The 24,021-nt window shown below is 47.1% G+C and overlaps 1 protein-coding gene across 7 annotated transcripts in view; it reads left to right on the forward strand.

The window, feature by feature from the left end:
* LOC129843765 (WD repeat-containing protein 7-like) overlaps nucleotides 1-24,021 on the forward strand; it is a gene marked incomplete at its 5' end in the record, with an annotated part of 295,613 nt that overhangs the window by 181,196 nt on the left and 90,396 nt on the right. For all 7 annotated transcript variants that reach the window (XR_008757881.1, XR_008757880.1, XR_008757883.1 and 4 more), the window contains 1 exon segment: nucleotides 7,110-7,334. Coding sequence is in view for 2 of the 7 variants with exons in the window: in XM_055912362.1 (XP_055768337.1) it covers nucleotides 7,110-7,334 (225 nt within the window).

Genomic DNA, 24,021 nt, shown 5'->3' on the forward strand with positions numbered 1-24,021 from the left:
CTGTGTTACTAGCAGCTAACTACCCTCCATTCAGCTGTGTTACTAGCAGCTAACTACCCTCCATTCAGCTGTGTTACTAGCAGCTAACTACCCTCCATTCAGCTGTGTTACTAGCAGCTAACTACCCTCCATTCAGCTGTGTGTTACTAGCAGCTAACTACCCTCCATTCAGCTGTGTGTTACTAGCAGCTAGCTACCCTCTATTCAGCTGTGTGTTACTAGCAGCTAACTACCCTCCATTCAGCTGTGTGTTACTAGCAGCTAACTACCCTCCATTCAGCTGTGTGTTACTAGCAGCTAACTACCCTCTATTCAGCTGTGTGTTACTAGCAGCTAACTACCCTCTATTCAGCTGTGTGTTACTAGCAGCTAACTACCCTCTATTCAGCTGTGTGTTACTAGCAGCTAACTACCCTCCATTCAGCTGTGTTACTAGCAGCTAACTACCCTCCATTCAGCTGTGTTACTAGCAGCTAACTACCCTCCATTCAGCTGTGTTACTAGCAGCTAACTACCCTCCATTCAGCTGTGTTACTAGCAGCTAACTACCCTCTATTCAGCTGTGTGTTACTAGCAGCTAACTACCCTCCATTCAGCTGTGTTACTAGCAGCTAACTACCCTCCATTCAGCTGTGTTACTAGCAGCTAACTACCCACCATTCAGCTGTGTGTTACTAGCAGCTAACTACCCTTCATTCAGCTGTGTGTTACTAGCAGCTAACTACCCTCTATTCAGCTGTGTGTTACTAGCAGCTAACTACCCTCTATTCAGCTGTGTGTTACTAGCAGCTAACTACCCTCTATTCAGCTGTGTGTTACTAGCAGCTAACTACCCTCTATTCAGCTGTGTGTTACTAGCAGCTAACTACCCTCCATTCAGCTGTGTTACTAGCAGCTAACTACCCTCTATTCAGCTGTGTTACTAGCAGCTAACTACCCTCCATTCAGCTGTGTGTTACTAGCAGCTAACTACCCTCCATTCAGCTGTGTTACTAGCAGCTAACTACCCTCCATTCAGCTGTGTGTTACTAGCAGCTAACTACCCTCTATTCAGCGGTGTTACTAGCAGCTAACTACCCTCCATTCAGCTGTGTGTTACTAGCAGCTAACTACCCTCCATTCAGCTGTGTTACTAGCAGCTAACTACCCTCCATTCAGCTGTGTGTTACTAGCAGCTAACTACCCTCAATTCAGCTGTGTTACTAGCATCTAACTACCCTCCATTCAGCTGTGTGTTACTAGCAGCTAACTACCCTCCATTCAGCTGTGTTACTAGCAGCTAACTACCCTTCATTCAGCTGTGTGTTACTAGCAGCTAACTACCCTCTATTCAGCTGTGTGTTACTAGCAGCTAACTACCCTCTATTCAGCTGTGTGTTACTAGCAGCTAACTACCCTCTATTCAGCTGTGTGTTACTAGCAGCTAACTACCCTCTATTCAGCTGTGTGTTACTAGCAGCTAACTACCCTCCATTCAGCTGTGTTACTAGCAGCTAACTACCCTCTATTCAGCTGTGTTACTAGCAGCTAACTACCCTCCATTCAGCTGTGTGTTACTAGCAGCTAACTACCCTCCATTCAGCTGTGTTACTAGCAGCTAACTACCCTCCATTCAGCTGTATGTTACTAGCAGCTAACTACCCTCCATTCAGCTGTGTTACTAGCAGCTAACTACCCTCCATTCAGCTGTGTTAATAGCAGCTAACTACCCTCCATTCAGCTGTGTTACTAGCAGCTAACTACCCTCCATTCAGCTGTGTGTTACTAGCAGCTAACTACCCTCCATTCAGCTGTGTTAATAGCAGCTAACTACCCTCCATTCAGCTGTGTGTTACTAGCAGCTAACTACCCTCCATTCAGCTGTGTTACTAGCAGCTAACTACCCTCTATTCAGCTGTGTTACTAGCAGCTAACTACCCTCCATTCAGCTGTGTTACTAGCAGCTAACTACCCTCCATTCAGCTGTGTTACTAGCAGCTAACTACCCTCCATTCAGCTGTGTGTTAGTAACAGCTAACTACCCTCCATTCAGCTGTGTTACTAGCAGCTAACTACCCTCCATTCAGCTGTGTTACTAGCAGCTAGCTACCCTCCATTCAGCTGTGTTACTAGCAGCTAACTACCCTCCATTCAGCTGTGTTACTAGCAGCTAACTACCCTCCATTCAGCTGTGTTACTAGCAGCTAACTACCCTCCATTCAGCTGTGTTACTAGCAGCTAACTACCCTCCATTCAGCTGTGTTACTAGCAGCTAACTACCCTCCATTCAGCTGTGTTACTAGCAGCTAACTACCCTCCATTCAGCTGTGTTACTAGCAGCTAGCTACCCTCCATTCAGCTGTGTTACTAGCAGCTAACTACCCTCCATTCAGCTGTGTTACTAGCAGCTAACTACCCTCTATTCAGCTGTGTGTTACTAGCAGCTAACTACCCTCCATTCAGCTGTGTTACTAGCAGCTAACTACCCTCCATTCAGCTGTGTGTTACTAGTAGCTAACTACCCTCCATTCAGCTGTGTTACTAGCAGCTAACTACCCACCATTCAGCTGTGTGTTACTAGCAGCTAACTACCCTCCATTCAGCTGTGTGTTACTAGCAGCTAACTACCCACCATTCAGCTGTGTGTTACTAGCAGCTAACTACCCTCTATTCAGCTGTGTGTTACTAGCAGCTAACTACCCTCCATTCAGCTGTGTGTTACTAGCAGCTAACTACCCTCTATTCAGCTGTGTGTTACTAGCAGCTAACTACCCTCTATTCAGCTGTGTGTTACTAGCAGCTAACTACCCTCTATTCAGCTGTGTGTTACTAGCAGCTAACTACCCTCCATTCAGCTGTGTTACTAGCAGCTAACTACCCTCTATTCAGCTGTGTTACTAGCAGCTAACTACCCTCCATTCAGCTGTGTGTTACTAGCAGCTAACTACCCTCCATTCAGCTGTGTTACTAGCAGCTAACTACCCTCCATTCAGCTGTGTGTTACTAGCAGCTAACTACCCTCTATTCAGCTGTGTTACTAGCAGCTAACTACTCTCCATTCAGCTGTGTGTTACTAGCAGCTAACTACCCTCCATTCAGCTGTGTTACTAGCAGCTAACTACCCTCCATTCAGCTGTGTTACTAGCAGCTAACTACCCTCAATTCAGCTGTGTGTTACTAGCAGCTAACTACCCTCCATTCAGCTGTGTGTTACTAGCAGCTAACTACCCTCTATTCAGCTGTGTTACTAGCAGCTAACTACCCTCCATTCAGCTGTGTGTTACTAGCAGCTAACTACCCTCCATTCAGCTGTGTGTTACTAGCAGCTAACTACCCTCCATTCAGCTGTGTGTTACTAGCAGCTAACTACCCTCCATTCAGCTGTGTTACTAGCAGCTAGCTACCCTCCATTCAGCTGTGTTACTAGCAGCTAACTACCCTCCATTCAGCTGTGTTACTAGCAGCTAACTACCCTCCATTCAGCTGTGTGTTACTAGCAGCTAACTACCCTCCATTCAGCTGTGTTACTAGCAGCTAACTACCCTCCATTCAGCTGTGTTACTAGCAGCTAACTACCCTCCATTCAGCTGTGTTACTAGCAGCTAACTACCCTCCATTCAGCTGTGTGTTACTAGCAGCTAACTACCCTCCATTCAGCTGTGTTACTAGCAGCTAACTACCCTCAATTCAGCTGTGTTACTAGCAGCTAACTACCCTCCATTCAGCTGTGTGTTACTAGCAGCTAACTACCCTCTATTCAGCTGTGTTACTAGCAGCTAACTACCCTCCATTCAGCTGTGTGTTACTAGCAGCTAGCTACCCTCTATTCAGCTGTGTTACTAGCAGCTAACTACCCTCCATTCAGCTGTGTGTTACTAGCAGCTAGCTACGCTCCATTCAGCTGTGTTACTAGCAGCTAGCTACCCTCCATTCAGCTGTGTGTTACTAGCAGCTAACTACCCTCCATTCAGCTGTGTTACTAGCAGCTAACTACCCTCTATTCAGCTGTGTGTTACTAGCAGCTAACTACCCTCCATTCAGCTGTGTTACTAGCAGCTAACTACCCTCCATTCAGCTGTGTTACTAGCAGCTAACTACCCTCCATTCAGCTGTGTTACTAGCAGCTAACTACCCTCCATTCAGCTGTGTGTTAGTAACAGCTAACTACCCTCCATTCAGCTGTGTTACTAGCAGCTAACTACTCTCCATTCAGCTGTGTTACTAGCAGCTAACTACCCTCCATTCAGCTGTGTTACTAGCAGCTAACTACCCTCCATTCAGCTGTGTTACTAGCAGCTAACTACCCTCCATTCAGCTGTGTGTTACTAGCAGCTAACTACCCTCCATTCAGCTGTGTTACTAGCAGCTAACTACCCTCCATTCAGCTGTGTTACTAGCAGCTAACTACCCTCCATTCAGCTGTGTGTTACTAGCAGCTAGCTACCCTCCATTCAGCTGTGTTACTAGCAGCTAGCTACCCTCCATTCGGCTGTGTGTTACTAGCAGCTAACTACCCTCCATTCAGCTGTGTTACTAGCAGCTAACTACCCTCAATTCAGCTGTGTGTTACTAGCAGCTAACTACCCTCCATTCAGCTGTGTGTTACTAGCAGCTAACTACCCTCCATTCAGCTGTGTGTTACTAGCAGCTAACTACCCTCCATTCAGCTGTGTTACTAGCAGCTAGCTACCCTCCATTCAGCTGTGTTACTAGCAGCTAACTACCCTCCATTCAGCTGTGTGTTACTAGCAGCTAGCTACCCTCCATTCAGCTGTGTGTTACTAGCAGCTAACTACCCTCTATTCAGCTGTGTTACTAGCAGCTAACTACCCTCCATTCAGCTGTGTGTTACTAGCAGCTAACTACCCTCTATTCAGCTGTGTGTTACTAGCAGCTAACTACCCTCCATTCAGCTGTGTTACTAGCAGCTAACTACCCTCCATTCAGGTGAATGGGCAAGACAAAAGAGCCTTTGAACGGGGTATAGGTGCCAGTCTGTGTCAAGAACTGCAAGCATCCCCGTGGGCCGCTTTCAGCACTTTGTGGAGACCGTGCCCCGACGAATTGAAGCTGTTCTGAGGACAAAAGGGGATATATATATATTTATATATAATTCTTTGGGGGTTACTACATATATATATATATTACTATGAAAATAACACATATGGAGTAATTTAGTAACCAAATAAGTGTTAAACAAATCAAAATCTATTTTAGATTTTTAATAAAACAATTAATTAACTCTTGAATGAGTAGGTATGTTCAACCGTTTGACTTGTACTGTGTGTAAACACACACACTGTATATAATGGTGTGTTTGGACAGTAGTTAAATAGGATGAGCCATGATTAGAATACAGTATATACAGTGCCTTGGGAAAGTATTCAGACCCTTTGACCTTTCCCACATTTTGTTACGTTACAGCCTTTTCCCCTCGTTAATCTACACACAATACCCCATAATGACAAAGTAAAAACAGGTTTTTAGAAATGTTTGCAAATGTATAAAATAAATGAATAACTGAAATATTTAATTTACATAAGTATTCAGACCCTTTACTCAGTTGAAGCACCTTTGGCAGAGATTACAGCATCAAGTATTCTTGGGTTTGACGCTACAAGCTTGGCACACCTGTATTTGGGGAGTTCCTCCCATTCTTCTCTGCAGATCCTCTCAAGCTCTGTCAGGTTGGATGGGGAGCGTTGCTGCACAGCTATTTTCAGGTCTCTCCAGAGATGTTCGATCTGGTTCAAGTCCAGGCTTTGGCTGGGACACTCAAGGACATTCAGAGTCTTGTTCCAAAGCCACTTCTGCGTTGTCTTGGCTGTGTGTCGTTGTCCTGTTGGAAGGTGAACCTTCGCCCCAGTCTGAGGTCCTGAGTTCTCTGAAGCAGGTTTTCATCAAGGATCTCTCTGTACTTTGCTCCGTTCATCTTTCCCTCGATCCTGACTTGTCTCCTAGTCCCTGCTGCTGAAAAACATCCCCACAACATGATGCCACCACCATGCTTCACCATCATGCTTCCCCGTAGGGATGGTGCCAGGTTTCCTCTAGACGTGATGCTTGTCATTCAGGCCAAATAGTTCAGTCTTGGTTTTATCAGACCAAATAGTCATGTGTATTCTGGTACTATGCAGCTGCTACTGAATTGTTATGGTAGCATTGGGATTGCTCTAACCCTACCCTATCTCTCTCCTCTGATGTTAGGCTTAACACCATAGAGACAATGCTAACACTTGATCTCTCCCTCTGTCTCTCTATCCCTCCCCTCTATCTTCTCTCTCCTCCTCTCTTCTCCTTCCTCCTCTCTTCTCCCTCTGTCTCTATCCCTCCCCTCTCTCCTCCTCCTCTCTCCTCCTCTCTCCTTCTCCCTCTGTCTCTCTATCCCTCCCCTCTCTCTTCTCTCTCCTCCTCTCTCCTTCTCCCTCTGTCTCTCTATCCCTCCCCTCTATCCCTGCCTTCCTCCCAATCAATTTAAGGGCTTTATTGGCATAGGAAACACATTATTATGTGACCCTGATGGTCATCTATGAACAGTTGAACATCTTGGTTCTGTTATAATCTCCACCCGGCACCGCCAGAAGAGGACTGGCCCACCCCTCATAGCCTGGTTCCTCTCTAGGTTTCTTCCTAGGTTCTGGCCTTTCTAGGGAGTTTTTCCTTGGCCATCGTGCACCTACACCTGCATTGCTTGCTGTTTTGGGGTTTTAGGCTGGGTTTCTGTACAGCACTTTGAGATATCAGCTGATGTAAGAAGGGCTTTATAAATACATTTGATTGATTGATGTTAACATTGCCAAAGAAAGTGAAATAGAGCATAAAAAATTAACACTAATCATTACACTCACAATCCAAATGAATAGAGACATTTCAGATGTCATTATGTCTATATACAGTATTGTAACGATAATAGTTAAAGTACAAAAGAGAAAATAAATATGCGTTGTGTTTACAATTGTGTTTGTTCTTCACTTGTTGCCCTTTTCTTGCGTGCAACAGGTCACACATCTTGCTGCTGTGATGGAACACTGTGGTATTTCACCCAGTAGATATGGGAGTTTATCATTACCAGTTGTTAGTATTGTCACCTGATGCTTTGGACGACCTCTCACTGTGATCTTCTTCTCCAGGCTGTCTGTCCAACCTGCCTCCCAACACCAAGAAGATCTGTAACTCGTACGAGGAGCGTCGTAAACAGGCCACCGCCATCGTCCTGCTGGGAGTCATCGGGGCAGAGTTCGGGGCGGAGCTGGAACCCCCTAAGCTGCCGTCTCGTGCCAGGACCAGTGGACAGGCTCCGGAAGGTTTCGGACTGACTACTGGAGGATCCAACTACTCTCTGGCCAGACACACCTGTGAGTGGATACGTCACCGTGCCCTCTTTCTCTCTCTGTGCTCGGGCACACGTGAGTCTCTCTGTCTCCATATCCGTCCTATCTCTGTCTCTCTGTCTCCATATCCGTTCTTCTATCTCTGTCTCTCTGTCTCCATATCCGTCCTTCTATCTCTGTCTCTCTGTCTCCATATCCGTCCTTCTATCTCTGTCTCTCTGTCTCCATATCCGTCCTTCTATCTCTGTCTCTCTGTCTCCATATCCGTCCTTCTATCTCTGTCTCTCTGTCTCCATATCCGTCCTTCTATCTCTGTCTCTCTGTCTCCATATCCGTCCTTCTATCTCTGTCTCTCTGTCTCCATATCCGTCCTATCTCTGTCTCCATATCCGTCCTATCTCTGTCTCCATATCCGTCCTTCTATCTCTGTCTCTCTGTCTCCATATCCGTCCTATCTCTGTCTCCATATCCGTCCTTCTATCTCTGTCTCTCTGTCTCCATATCCGTCCTTCTATCTCTGTCTCCATATCCGTCCTTCTATCTCTGTCTCTCTGTCTCCATATCCGTCCTTCTATCTCTGTCTCTCTGTCTCCATATCCGTCCTTCTATCTCTGTCTCTCTGTCTCCATATCCGTCCTTCTATCTCTGTCTCTCTGTCTCCATATCCGTCCTTCTATCTCTGTCTCTCTGTCTCCATATCCGTCCTTCTATCTCTGTCTCTCTGTCTCCATATCCGTCCTTCTATCTCTGTCTCTCTGTCTCCATATCCGTCCTTCTATCTCTGTCTCTCTGTCTCCATATCCGTCCTATCTCTGTCTCCATATCCGTCCTATCTCTGTCTCCATATCCGTCCTATCTCTGTCTCCATATCTGTCCTATCTCTGTCTCCATATCCGTCCTTCTATCTCTGTCTCTCTGTCTCCATTCCGTCCTTCTATCTCTGTCTCTCTCTTCCTCCGTCTACCTCTCTCGCCTGCGAGTGGCTGCTTTCTCTCTACAGTTAATGTTGTTCTGAGAATATGAGTGGTTATATATCAGAGTAGAGTACTTGGAGACATTGTGAAGTCAGAGCTTTCAAGAGTTTTATCCTCGATAGGAATGAATAAGTGACTTATACCATTTTCACACTATTGTGGATGCTCCAGCTGATGAAACCACACCGTTATGAAACTAAAATAATACACAATCTCACATTGACACACACACACACACTCACTCACTCTGATTGTGTTGGAGTGAAGAGAAGGGAAGGCCACATGAATAATCTACCAGGTAGCTAGCTCTCCCTGGTCTCCCCCTCTACCTCTCATTGCCTGGGGTCTAATTTATCCATATTGTTGAAAGTTGAAGTCCCTCTCACCTGCCTGAGTTAGTTAGTTCACCACTCTCACCTGCCTGCGTTCTCACCTGCCTGCGTTAGTTAGTTCACCACTCTCACCTGCCTGCGTGCGTTAGTTAGTTCACCACTCTCACCTGCCTGCGTGCGTTAGATAGTTCACCACTCTCACCTGCCTGCGTGCGTTAGATAGTTCACTACTCTCACCTGCCTGCGTGCGTTAGTTAGTTCACCACTCTCACCTGCCTGTGTGCGTTAGTTAGTTCACCACTCTCACCTGCCTGCGTGCGTTAGTTCACCACTCTCACCTGCCTGCGTGCATTAGTTCTCCACTCTCACCTGCCTGCGTGCGTTAGTTAGTTCACCACTCTCACCTGCCTGCGTGCGTTAGTTAGTTCACCACTCTCACCTGCCTGCGTGCGTTAGTTAGTTCACCACTCTCACCTGCCTGCGTGCGTTAGTTCACCACTCTCACCTGCCTGCGTGCGTTAGATAGTTCACCACTCTCACCTGCCTGCGTGCGTTAGATAGTTCACCACTCTCACCTGCCTGCGTGCGTTAGTTAGTTAGTTCACCACTCTCACCTGCCTGTGTGCGTTAGATAGTTCACCACTCTCACCTGCCTGCGTGCGTTAGATAGTTCACCACTCACCTACCTGCGTGTGTTAGATAGTTCACTACTCTCACCTGCCTGCCTGCGTTAGATAGTTCACCACTCACCTACCTGCGTGCGTTAGATAGTTCACCACTCACCTACCTGCGTGCGTTAGATAGTTCACCACTCACCTACCTGCGTGCGTTAGATAGTTCACCACTCTCACCTGCCTGTGTGCGTTAGTTAGTTCACTACTCTCACCTGCCTGTGTGCGTTAGTTCACCTCTCTCACCTGCCTGTGTGCGTTAGTTCACCACTCTCACCTGCCTGCGTGCGTTAGTTAGTTCACCACTCTCACCTGCCTGCATGCGTTAGTTAGTTCACCACTCTCACCTGCCTGCGTGCGTTAGTTAGTTCACCACTCTCACCTGCCTGCGTGCGTTAGATAGTTCACCACTCTCACCTGCCTGCGTGCGTTAGTTAGTTCACCACTCTCACCTGCCTGCGTGCGTTAGTTCACCACTCTCACCTGCCTGCGTGCGTTAGTTCACCACTCTCACCTGCCTGCGTGCGTTAGATAGTTCACTACTCTCACCTGCCTGTGTGCGTTAGACAGTTCACCACTCTCACCTGCCTGCGTGCGTTAGTTAGTTCACCACTCTCACCTGCCTGCGTGCGTTAGATAGTTCACTACTCTCACCTGCCTGCGTGCGTTAGATAGTTCACCACTCTCACCTGCCTGCGTGCGTTAGTTAGTTCACCACTCTCACCTGCCTGCGTGCGTTAGATAGTTCACTACTCTCACCTGCCTGCCTGCGTTAGATAGTTCACTACTCTCACCTGCCTGCATTCGTTAGATAGTTCACTACTCTCACCTGCCTGCGTGCGTTAGATAGTTCACTACTCTCACCTGCCTGCCTGCGTTAGATAGTTCACCACTCTCACCTGCCTGCCTGCGTTAGATAGTTCACCACTCTCACCTGCCTGCGTGCGTTAGTTAGTTCACCACTCTCACCTGCCTGCCTGCGTTAGATAGTTTACTACTCTCACCTGCCTGCCTGCATTAGATAGTTCACCACTCTCACCTGCCTGCGTGCGTTAGTTAGTTCACCACTCTCACCTGCCTGCGTGCGTTAGTTGGTTCACCACTCTCACCTGCCTGCCTGCATTAGATAGTTCACCACTCTCACCTGCCTGCGTGCGTTAGTTGATTCACCACTCTCACCTGCCTCCACACCATTCCACATAAAGAACAGTTGAGCCGTGTTGCATCTGTGTTCACAGAGAGGTAAAACATGATGCAGTCAATGCAGAGTTCCCCATTCAGAGCAGAGCCCAGGCTGTCACCCTGCAGAGAGAGAGAGCAGACCTACTGAATGGAATGCAGAGTTCCCCATTCAGGCCAGAGCCCAGGCTGTCACTCTGCAGAGAGAGAGAGCAGACCTACTGAATGGAATGCAGAGTACCCCATTCAGAGCAGAGCCCAGGCTGTCACCCTGCAGAGAGAGAGAGAGCAGACCTACTAAATGGAATGCAGAGTTCCTCATTCAGAGCAGAGCCCAGGCTGTCACCCTGCAGAGAGAGAGAGAGCAGACCTACTGAATGGAATGAATGAATGCTAGATATGCCTGGCTGCTCCTGACTTGGTGAGTCAACAGTGCCTAGGTTAGAAACACCCACAAAGGGAGAGGCAGGCAGGGAGCCTCCTGGTCTCAAGGATGCTTACATTCCTCCTGGCTGTCTGGAGAGAGAGGGAGGTGAGAGAGAGGAGGGGAGGGGGGATAGGGAGGAGGGGAGAGAGAGCGAGGGAGGAGGAGGAAAGAGAGAGCGGGGGAAGGGGGGAGAGAGAACGAGGGAGGAGGGGGGGAGTAGAGAGAGGGGAGGGGGAGTAGAGATAGAGAGGAGTGGGGGAGAGCGAGAGGGGTGGGGGAATAGAGAGAGGGGGGGGATGGAGAGAGAGGGGGGGGATGGAGAGAGGGGATGGGGAATAGAGAGAGAGAGAGAGAGGGGAAGGGGGAATAGAGAGAATACAGGGCATATTGGAATGCAAACATTGCCACCACTTTGATCCTCTGAGCTGTCAATCAAACCGGAGAAAAAACAGAGTCGGGAAGAGGAGGGTGAAGGGGATGGTATGTGAATACTGATGTCTCTATGGAGGGGGAATGGCTGTGTTGTTGTGCTAACGCCATGGTAAAATCATGTGGAGAAGGACTGCTTAGTAAAAGTATTTAAAAATAAATAAAAAATATATCATTTTTTATCTGTTTTTAGTGAGAATATGCATTTGGTTTGAAGCCGATAAATAAAGGAAATTCACATGAGCACCACAATGCCTACTGCACCCCATGCTCTACCAAGGTTTTCCAGCACCCAGCGTTGACCTACTACAGTAGCTATGTTGGTCTATTGTACTTCACTGTGTAGGCAGGTTGTTTACGATTTAAACCTTCTCAAACAGCCTGATTCATTCTCATAGAGGAGGTGCTTCCACAGTAATGAGGATTTATACCACAGACAAGTTAAAGTATTGGATTCTTCACACACCACAGTAAGACATTATGCTACCTTTTCACGCTTTTACGCTTACAAGACCATCGGGCTCGATTGAGCTGTTTTGTCTTGTAATAATGTGGCGCATGCCTGTATTTCCTTAAACCTCGTATTTTAGCAATACATCATAATAAAATCCTATGTTGGTCAGTAGGCTTCCAACATAACAACAGTGGACACAGTAGAGCCTGTCTACCTTCCTGATTTCTGTAACTGTTAGCTTACCTGTGTAATATGGACATAAGGTTAGCTTACCTGTGTAATATGGACAGAAGGTTAGCTTACCTGTGTAATATGGACAGAAGGTTAGCTTACCTGTGTAATATGGACAGAAGGTTAGCTTACCTGTGTAATATTGACAGAAGGTTAGCTTACCTGTGTAATATGGACAGAAGGTTAGCTTACCTGTGTAATATGGACATAAGGTTAGCTTACCTGTGTAATATTGACAGAAGGTTAGCTTACCTGTGTAATATGGACAGAAGGTTAGCTTACCTGTGTAATATTGACAGAAGGTTAGCTTACCTGTGTAATATGGACAGAAGGTTAGCTTACCTGTGTAATATGGACATAAGGTTAGCTTACCTGTGTAATATTGACAGAAGGTTAGCTTACCTGTGTAATATGGACATAAGGTTAGCTTACCTGTGTAATATGGACAGAAGGTTAGCTTACCTGTGTAATATGGACAGAAGGTTAGCTTACCTGTGTAATATGGACATAAGGTTAGCTTACCTGTGTAATATGGACATAAGGTTAGCTTACCTGTGTAATATGGACAGAAGGTTAGCTTACCTGTGTAATATGGACATAAGGTTAGCTTACCTGTGTAATATGGACAGAAGGTTAGCTTACCTGTGTAATATTGACAGAAGGTTAGCTTACCTGTGTAATATGGACAGAAGGTTAGCTTACCTGTGTAATATGGACATAAGGTTAGCTTACCTGTGTAATATAACTGCCCCTACTGACTTTCAGGCTGGGCCCCCCCAAAAAACGTGCCATCCCAACCCTCCCACTTACCACTGACTTCTCTGGTAAATACTCTGTTAAGGGGAAAATGATGCTTGATACGATGGTGATGTGTTGTCGTCTCTTAAGGTTAAATGTGTCTAGTTGTAAGCGTCTCTGGATAAGAGCGTCTGCTAATTTGACCAACATGTCAATGACTGTGAAGATGTAGAGACTGATACGTTACCGTTACTGGAGGGGGGGGGGGGGGGGGGGGCTGATCTGTACCTCTCCCATGCATCACACTGATACAGCACAGCCATTACCACGCACACGCACACACAGGTATGTTTCTAGTTATTAACAAGAGCCTTTAAAGATATTGATATTTTACCTGCCTGTTTTTTTTTGTTTGCTGCGGTATATTGATAGTTGATGAAAAGAGATTTTATAGAGTGATGCTCTGTGTCTCGATCAGAAGAAGACACTGAGGTGAGGTGTGAAAGCGGCAGGTAAAACCATGTTGAAACATTTCAGTTGATGCTGTTGGATCATAATCGTCTTGGACACGTGAAAAGTTTGTCCTAAAGGAGAATATATTTCTGAAGAGACCACAGCCAGATCGCTCAAGATTGACATCAAATTGTATTGGTCACATATACACATGAAATTGGACATTTGTCCATGGCCCCTGAGGACATCGGGAAATGGCTTCAAACCTGCCACGAGGGGCAAATCAAATCCAAATTAAATTGTGTTGGTCACATACACGTGGTTAGCAGATGTTAATGCGAGTGTAGTGAAATGCTTGTGCTTCTAGTTCCGACAATGCAGTAATAACCAACGAGCAATCTAACCTAACAATTCCACAACTACTACCTTATACACACAAGTGTAAAGGGATAAAGAATATGTACATAAAGATATATGAATGAGTGATGGTACAGAACGGCATAGGCAAGATGCAGTAGATGGTATAGAGTACTGTATATACATATGAGATGAGTAATGTAGGGTATGAACCGTGAACACTATTACCATCAAGTAGGCTTGGGTTTTTCTAGGGTGTTGTGGACGGACGTAACCCCATGACTCCGGATCAGAGACTCTGGTACCGAAGGTCTCGTGTTAAATCCCAGTGGTAGAAAATAGCTGTGCAGCGACGTTCCCCATCCAACCTGACAGAGCATGAGAGGATGTACATTATACCAAACCTTAACGTAACCATTCGGCGTGAATACCTAAACATGTTTTAACCCTATCCAAAATCTTAACCTTTTTAACGTTAACATTTAGATCAACTTTGAAATTTGACTTTTGAATAAAAGTGCAAACTAAAAACGTGTAACACTGCAGTGGGACTTTGAGAGCTGAGTTGTACCACATCCCTCCATACAGACAGATAGAGACCTATAGTCCCGGCCACCCCACCGGTTCTTGGTCTCCAACCCAATAATCAATAATAAGTCCTCCAGTCTCCGTGGCGATGGCGTGCTGGGGAGGAGTCTGCCATAGATTATTAATGTGATTGGCTCTGTGTGTTCTCATCTAGGCTCCGACCCACAATCCTCTGTGCTGCATCCCGAAATACACCCTATCCCCTTTGTAGTGCACTATATATCGCACCCTATCCCCTTTGTAGTGCACTATATATCGCACCCTATCCCCTTTGTAGTGCACTATATATCGCACCCTATCCCCTTTGTAGTGCACTATATATCGCTCCCCATCCCCTTTGCAGTGCACTATATATCGCACCCTATCCCCTTTGTAGTGCACTATATATCGCACCCTATCCCCTTTGTAGTGCACTATATATCGCACCCTATCCCCTTTGTAGTGCACTATATATCGCACCCTATCCCCTTTGTAGTGCACTATATATCGCACCCTATCCCCTTTGTAGTGCACTATATATCGCACCCTATCCCCTTTGTAGTGCACTATATATCGCACCCTATCCCCTTTGTAGTGCACTATATATCGCACCCTATCCCCTTTGTAGTGCACTATATATCGCACCCTATCCCCTTTTTAGTGCACTATATATCGCACCCTATCCCCTTTGTAGTGCACTATATATCGCACCCTATCCCCTTTGTAGTGCATTATATATCGCACCCTATCCCCTTTGTAGTGCACTATATAAGGGAATGGGGTTCCATTTAGGATGCACTCAGAGTAGATTTGTACTGCGCCCCGGCCAATAAACCGTCTAACAGCAAGGCAATATATATTTCTGATTCCCCCGGGGGGCAGAGCTTTTATCAAGTGTGTACGGTAATATCTCTCTACATTATTGGAACTGTGTGACCAGCAACTAAGCAAAACACCATGGCGCAAAGAGGAGGGAACAAAGAGAGGGTTGTGATGATGCTGGTCCTTCTATATAGACTGAGTAATGTACTAAACATTAAGAACACCTTCCTAATATTGAGTTGCACCCACCCCCCTCACCACCAACCCCAAAAGGTGTTGAAAGCATTCCAGAGGGATGCTGGTCCATGTCGACCCCAATTCTTCCCACAGTTGTCTCAAGTTGGCTGGATGTCCTTTTGGGTGGTGGACCGTTCTTGATACACACAGGAAACTGGTGCGTCTGGCACCTATTACCATACCCCGCTACAAAAACACTTTCAACAAATGTACCAGACCAACAACCAACACAGTACATACAACGAAGCTCTCCGTCCTAGCAAAGGAACACTGGCTTTTCAAGCTGCAAAATGAGTCGGTAATTGCAGATAGCTGTATCCCCTAACGAGAGGGTGGGGTCAGAGCGCCAATTAGTGATGGACCGACCAATCAGCTGCTTTGGAATCCAGGAAGCCATCCTGAAATACAGACATACAAACCCCGACAACAATACAGAAACTGGGGTACGTAACAATGGTTGTATGAGCACTACATGCCGTCACCTTGTTGATTTCTCTGATTCTTTACTTGGTGCCTTTTAAAGGTGCAATCTGCAATAGTTATGACGGTTCAACGATTATGTCAGTTAATGGTATTTACAAAAAAAGCAGGCTGCTGTTTTGGCTGAGAAAAAAATACAGATAATTTTTTTTTTTTTATATAGCTGACCACATTTAGTAGACTGATCGATTGTTTGGTCGACAAAGCTTTCTTTGGTTGAGCAGTCATTTGTTTTCCCAGAAGACACCGGTCTGATTGTCGCTGGTCTTGGGGATGGCACAGTACATCACTCAAAATCATGTGATCATGAAATCGTACATGATGAATACAGAGCATTCGGAAAGTATTCAGACCCCTTGACTTTTTCCACATTTTGTTACGTTACACAGCCTTAATTCTAAAATTGATTAAATAAAATAAAAATCCTCAGCAATCTAAACACATTACTCTATAAATAACAAAATAACAAAGCAAAAGTTACTAGAAATGTTTGCAAATGTATTAAAAAATAAAACACAGAAATACTTGCCATCACACAGCATACGAGAGATTCATGCTTTGAAACGTAATGAAGCGTTTTTAGTTTAAAAAATAAAACATCAAAGGGATCTTTGAATAACTAGCCTAAACAATAAATAAATCGTAATTCACGAATGCATTACAAACTGTTCTTAGTCTGCTGTAATAAAAGGCGTTATATATTGTTTGCATTAGAACAGACTCTCTGGTACACTTCTTTATTTAGTGTTGTTTACGCTGTTCCAGATTGTCAGAGATTTATAATATTGTAATCTAATAGCACATGTTTGGAGCACATAATACTCACACAGCGCTTGTTCCTAATGCCCTCCTCTATCTCTGGATCTGCAGTAGTTTCCACAACTAAGTTAAATGTCTTCCACACGTCTGACTGCCCCTTTCCCTCCTGGACAACCAGTAAACATTTCCCCGTTTTTCAGTGTCTTTTTCACGTCCTCCACATCCATTTTTGCTGTCAGGTGTTTCGGTGTTTGTTATAACCAATGTATTGATGTGCTTATGATGGGCTATAGGTCAGGTCCTATTGGTCACATGCATGGGAACGCTGACATGTTTCACGTAAAGAGAGCTAGGGTTGAGGAAATAAGGAATGTGTTTTTTTCTAGACATATTAGGGAGTTATGTAACAGAACTTTTCAGTCAGAAACGAATGAGAAAACTAAAATGGCTGAAATGATGTCACAGCTTCAGCATGGACAGAGCAGGACGACTCTCGGTCGACCCAAGATAAAAAATAAAATAAAAAAAATCCCCCGTCGAGGGGACAGCCCTAGTGGTTTTGGATAGCGGAGATTGAAATGGTTTTGGAAAATAACTATTAGCTCCGTTGGGAGAAATATTTCTAAACATTGATGTGACCATCAACTGAAGACATTGATTGCAGTTATCTCATGAATAATTGAAGCTGTTGTAATAATGTTGTATTAGATCATATAGGAGCGTAGTGTTTTGACGTTTTTGGCTTTTCACGTCACTGTTAAATGACAGTCATCTACTTGAAGCAGCCCTGCTCTGCTCACCATCTAAAATATGACACGGGAACTTATGGAGAAAGACAGCTTGTGAATTGTCTCTGGTTACAATGATGACGCTGTCTCTCCAACAGATCTATGGAACACACACACACACACACACACACACACACACACACACACAGGTCTGTGCTATGATGAGGTACTGGCAGGGATGAATTGCCTTAGACAAGCCTGAGCCAGAGGCCAAGAATTATCCATCAGGCTAACAAGGACGTACTGGTTGGAGGGAGGAACTCCTGTGTCTCGGTCTCTCTGTCTGTCTCTCTCTCTCTGTCTGTCTCTCTCTCTGTCTCTCTCTCGGTCTCTCTGCTCTCTCTGCTGTCTGTCACTAGCTAACAGCAGACTGCTATCTATCACTAGCTAACAGGAGACTGCTATCTATCACTAGCTAACAGCAGACTCCTATCTATCACTAGCTAACAGGAGACTGCTATCTATCACTAGCTAACAGCAGACTGCTATCTATCACTAGCTAACAGCAGACTGCTATCTATCACTAGCTAACAGGAGACTGCTATCTGTCACCAGCTAACAGCAGACTGCTATCTATCACTAGCTAACAGCAGACTGCTATCTATCACTAGCTAACAGCAGACTGCTATCTATCACTAGCTAACAGCAGACTGCTGTCTATCACTAGCTAACAGGAGACTGCTGTCTATCACTAGCTAACAGGAGACTGCTATCTATCACTAGCTAACAGCAGACTGCTATCTATCACTAGCTAACAGCAGACTGCTATCTATCACTAGCTAACAGCAGACTGCTATCTATCACTAGCTAACAGGAGACTGCTATCTGTCACTAGCTAACAGCAGACTGCTATCTATCACTAGCTAACAGCAGACTGCTATCTATCACTAGCTAACAGCAGACTGCTATCTATCACTAGCTAACAGGAGACTGCTATCTGTCACTAGCTAACAGCAGACTGCTATCTATCACTAGCTAACAGCAGACTGCTATCTATCACTAGCTAACAGGAGACTGCTATCTATCACTAGCTAACAGGAGACTGCTGTCTATCACTAGCTAACAGCAGACTGCTATCTATCACTAGTTAACAGGAGACTGCTGTCTATCACTAGCTAACAGCAGACTCCTATCTATCACTAGCTAACAGGAGACTGCTATCTATCACTAGCTAACAGGAGACTGCTATCTATCACTAGCTAACAGGAGACTGCTGTCTATCACTAGCTAACAGGAGACTGCTGTCTATCACTAGCTAACAGGAGACTGCTGTCTATCACTAGCTAACAGGAGACTGCTGTCTATCACTAGCTAACAGGAGACTGCTGTCTATCACTAGCTAACAGGAGACTGCTGTCTATCACTAGCTAACAGCAGACTCCTATCTATCACTAGCTAACAGGAGACTGCTATCTATCACTAGCTAACAGGAGACTGCTATCTATCACTAGCTAACAGGAGACTGCTGTCTATCACTAGCTAACAGCAGACTGCTATCTATCACTAGCTAACAGGAGACTGCTGTCTATCACTAGCTAACAGCAGACTCCTATCTATCACTAGCTAACAGGAGACTGCTATCTATCACTAGCTAACAGGAGACTGCTATCTATCACTAGCTAACAGTAGACTGCTGTCTATCACTAGCTAACAGGAGACTGCTATCTATCACTAGCTAACAGGAGACTGCTGTCTATCACTAGCTAACAGGAGACTGCTGTCTATCACTAGCTAACAGGAGACTGCTGTCTATCACTAGCTAACAGGAGACTGCTGTCTATCACTAGCTAACAGGAGACTGCTGTCTATCACTAGCTAACAGGAGACTGCTGTCTATCACTAGCTAACAGGAGACTGCTGTCTATCACTAGCTAACAGGAGACTGCTGTCTATCACTAGCTAACAGGAGACTGCTGTCTATCACTAGCTAACAGGAGACTGCTGTCTATCACTAGCTAACAGGAGACTGCTGTCTATCACTAGCTAACAGGAGACTGCTGTCTATCAGTAGCTAACAGGAGACTGCTGTCTATCACTAGCTAACAGGAGACTGCTGTCTATCACTAGCTAACAGGAGACTGCTGTCTATCACTAGCTAACAGGAGACTGCTGTCTATCACTAGCTAACAGGAGACTATTAAATCAAGTCAGAACACTAACTGAAACTGAACTGAATTTCATATACAAATTGAAATACGAATAGTAATAAGCTTGCTAAATACACACACACACACACACACACACACACACACACACACACACACACACACACACACACACACACACACACACACACACACACACACACACACTGTGGTCTAAATTAAAGATATTTCACACACACACTCTGTCTCTCTCGCGCTCTCTCTCGCTCTCTCTCGTTCTCGTCTCGCTCTCGTCTCTGTCTCTGTCTGCCAGACGGTTGGTTGAGGATTGCAACCTTTTGGCTAAGTGTATTCATGTTTTATAATAAAAACTCTGCTCCATAGGACCAGTTTTAGAGAGAGGATGGCAAGCTAGTGGTCAGACATATGGAGTACATTCTGTGTCTACTCCTACTAATGCTGTGAAATATACTAAACATACTATAATATATACCTTTAACAAGATGTAGTCCATTAAGGTTATGATATTGTATTTGAATAAACCTTCTGTATTTAGATTCCTGTGTTTCTACCATAAGGTCATTCAATACAGTGTCTTGTCTTTGACAGTTCAGACTATAGAATGACATCTAGAATGTAGGGCTGGGATGATATCGGGGGATACTGCTTAGTATCGTGGCGATGAAACATAAGACAAAGTGGATTTAACGACAACGGCTGCAAACAGACACACATTATGTCGTGATCCAGAGTCACGTGGATTTATTTTCCAACTTCTACACACAATATTTGACGTACAGCAGGTTTTTAAAGGACCAACGAGTTTTTGTCTGCTTCCTGTTCTATGTTCGACACGCAGTTAATATGTTGCTACTCGTCAAAGCCCGACAAGAATATCTTCTGACTCTGTATTGAATGTGTATGAAAAGTATCCTTGGATACCGGAGAAGGGCTCTATTGTTTGTAGCTGTGGTTACGGTACTGCTGTCTGTCTCCTGATGTTTTGTCAGTCCTGTCTGTTGAAGGCCATCCCTCTCTCTCTGACTCGAGCTCTTTTCTTCTCTACATCTGTATGTTCGAGGGTCAGGTGTCTCTCTTCTCTCTCTCTCTTCCCCCATGTGGCCTGAGACGCCCTGCCAGACCCTTTCAATTAGTACATTACCCGGGGCAGTCCCTCTGCACATACACACACCACACACACACGCACGCACGCACGCACACAACACACACACCGCACACAACACACACACACACACACACACACACACGTGCACACACCGCACACACACACACACCACACACCGCACACACCACACACCGCTCACACACCGCTCACACACCGCACACACGCACCGCACACACACACACACACACACACACACACACACACACACACAACACAAACACACACCGCACACACACACATCGCACACACACACAATGCGCACACACACACACACACCGCACACACACACACACAAACCACATTTCAGTGTCTGCGGGAAATCTGAGCTCTCGTAATTTTGATGTAAACAATTCCAGAAAATGCTCCACCATCCGTTGAGGTTGATCATGTCTGTAAAACATTTTCTGGAATTGTTTTATTTGGTCCGCCTGAGGAAATTGTATTTTTTTTATTTTTATGTTCTATTGTTGGACATTAAAATACCACCAGGAAATCATCTGGGTGATTTACATTTTGTAAATCTGTTCCAAAGTATTTCCACGCAGAATATGTGATCATATACAAATGTAAGCAAGGTTTGAAATGATTATGTTTTAGTCAAATACTTTATCTGTTTGGATTCTTGCGGTCAATTTGCAGTTTAGAAATTATTTGTAATTATGTTCCGTCCCCCTGATCATTCGCTCAAGAAAGAATCAGTTGAATCTAGTTGATGATCCCTGGTCTACAGTAACAGTGGAGCCTCCAGGCAGCCCTCCGGTGACGGAGGAGCCTCCGGGCAGCCCTCCGGTAACGGAGGAGCCTCCGGGCAGCCCTCCGGTAACGGAGGAGCCTCCGGGCAGCCCTCCGGTAACGGAGGAGCCTCCGGGCAGCCCTCCGGTAACGGAGGAGCCTCCGGGCAGCCCTCCGGTAACGGAGGAGCCTCCGGGCAGCCCTCCGGTAACGGAGGAGCCTCCGGGCAGCCCTCCGGTAACGGAGGAGCCTCCGGGCAGCCCTCCGGTAACGGAGGAGCCTCCGGGCAGCCCTCCGGTAACGGAGGAGCCTCCGGGCAGCCCTCCGGTAACGGAGGAGCCTCCGGGCAGCCCTCCGGTAACGGAGGAGTCTCCGGGCAGCCCTCCGGTGACGGTAACGGAGGAGTCTCCGGGCAGCCCTCCGGTGACGGTAACGGAGGAGCCTCCGGGCAGCCCTCCGGTAACGGAGGAGTCTCCGGGCAGCCCTCCGGTAACGGAGGAGTCTCCGGGCAGCCCTCCGGTAACGGAGGAGTCTCCGGGCAGCCCTCCGGTAACGGAGGAGTCTCCGGGCAGCCCTCCGGTGACGGTAACGGAGGAGCCTCCGGGCAGCCCTCCGGTGACGGTAACGGAGGAGCCTCCGGGCAGCCCTCCGGTAACGGAGGAGCCTCCGGGCAGCCCTCCGGTAACGGAGGAGCCTCCGGGCAGCCCTCCGGTAACGGAGGAGTCTCCGGGCAGCCCTCCGGTAACGGAGGAGTCTCCGGGCAGCCCTCCGGTAACGGAGGAGTCTCCGGGCAGCCCTCCGGTGACGGTAACGGAGGAGTCTCCGGGCAGCCCTCCGGTGACGGTAACGGAGGAGCCTCCGGGCAGCCCTCCGGTAACGGAGGAGTCTCCGGGCAGCCCTCCGGTAACGGAGGAGTCTCCGGGCAGCCCTCCGGTAACGGAGGAGTCTCCAGGCAGCCCTCCGGTAACGGAGGAGTCTCCAGGCAGCCCTCCGGTAACGGAGGAGTCTCCAGGCAGCCCTCCGGTAACGGAGGAGTCTCCGGGCAGCCCTCCGGTGACGGTAACGGAGGAGTCTCCGGGCAGCCCTCCGGTGACGGTAACGGAGGAGCCTCCGGGCAGCCCTCCGGTAACGGAGGAGCCTCCGGGCAGCCCTCCGGTAACGGAGGAGCCTCCGGGCAGCCCTCCGGTAACGGAGGAGCCTCCGGGCAGCCCTCCGGTAACGGAGGAGCCTCCGGGCAGCCCTCCGGTAACGGAGGAGTCTCCAGGTGTACGGCGTGGTTGTTTGAGGGGCCCCCCAGTAGGCAGGACAGTATGTTGTGTGTGTGTGTGGGGTTAGAGAACAGTGTGTGGGCTCCCTGGTCTCTTAGTGATGATGTAAGTGCAGCTAGTGTGTGACTACACCCATCCCAGTCTGTCTTTGTAGTGTGTCAGGCAGTGTGTTTGTGTGTGTGTGTGTGTGTGTGTGTGTGTGAGAGAGAGAGCATTGTAGTGTGTGTGTGCCAGCGAGCCTGTGGGGGCTTCCATCCTATGCCCTGCGGCCCCAGTCCCCCTGACCTGGTGAGGGGGTTCAGACAGTGGGCTGGGCTCCGTGGGTCAGGGACTCTTCACCGGCCGTTTCAACCAGGCTCCTCTAAGGTGAATAGCCAGGGGCTGTGTCAGGGGATTGGACCTCCCTCCTGCAGTGCAGCCTCGGGCCCCGAGCGAGGCGGGGTTAGGTGTGGGCCCCTCAAAGCTCATCTCGGCCTCTGTGCTCAGGCACTCTCTATGCCTGGCTTGGTCTGTGTCTTTGTGCTGCCTGATGGGGTTTTAAAGGTGCTGGACACACACACACACGCTGGGCAGTGGCTCCAACGCCTTCCATTATTCATGGTGGAGGAGAGGGAAGAGGTGAGGGGAGGAAAGCTGTTTAGCCTGATAGAGGTCTTTATGACTCGGCTGATTAGCATGTTCCTGGGCCCCTCCCTCCTGACCCAGCCTTGGAATGGGTCTGGTTCTGCTCGGCTGATTAGCATGTTCCTGGGCCCTCCCTCCTGACCCAGCCTTGGAATGGGTCTGGTTCTGATCGGCTGATTAGCATGTTCCTGGGCCCGCCCTCCTGACCCAGCCTTGGAATGGGTCTGGTTCTGGTTGTTGGCCTTGGCCGGTACCTCAGCAATGCCCTCCCCCCTCCACTAGTCTGGCTCTGGGACCTCCTCCCTGCCCCCTTGGCAGCAATAATTGATCCCCCAGTGTAGAGCACCTTCTCAATTATGGGCGATGTCAGAGGCTGATAAGGCCCAAGGATAAGATTACTGTTTACAGCCAGGATCCAGATTACTGTTACAGCCAGGGTCCAGTCACCATTTTCCATAGGTTTATCTTTCTCATTTATTTTTCTCTCTCTCGTTTTCTTCTTTCCCCCTCTCTCACTCCTATCATTTCTCTCTGAGAGAGCAAAAATATCCTCAGTGTGCAACGTAAAACACCAGATAATGCATGCAGTGCAGAATTAGGCTGATACCCGCTAATTATCAAAATCCAGAAAAGAGCCGTTAAATTCTCCAACCACCAAAAAGGAAGTGATTCCCAAACCTTCCATAACAAAGCCATCACCTACAGAGAGATGAACCTGGAGAAGAGTCCCCTAAGCAAGCTGGTCCTGGGGCTCTGTTCACAAACACACCCCACAGAGCCCCAGGACAGCAACACAATTAGACCCAACCAAATCATGAGAAAATAAAAAGATAATTACTTGACACATTGGAAAGAATTAACAAAAAAAACAGCAAACTAGAATGCTATTTGGCCCTAA

This window comes from Salvelinus fontinalis, unplaced genomic scaffold, assembly GCF_029448725.1.
Source record: "Salvelinus fontinalis isolate EN_2023a unplaced genomic scaffold, ASM2944872v1 scaffold_0160, whole genome shotgun sequence".
In the NCBI taxonomy this organism is placed as follows: domain Eukaryota; kingdom Metazoa; phylum Chordata; class Actinopteri; order Salmoniformes; family Salmonidae; genus Salvelinus; species Salvelinus fontinalis.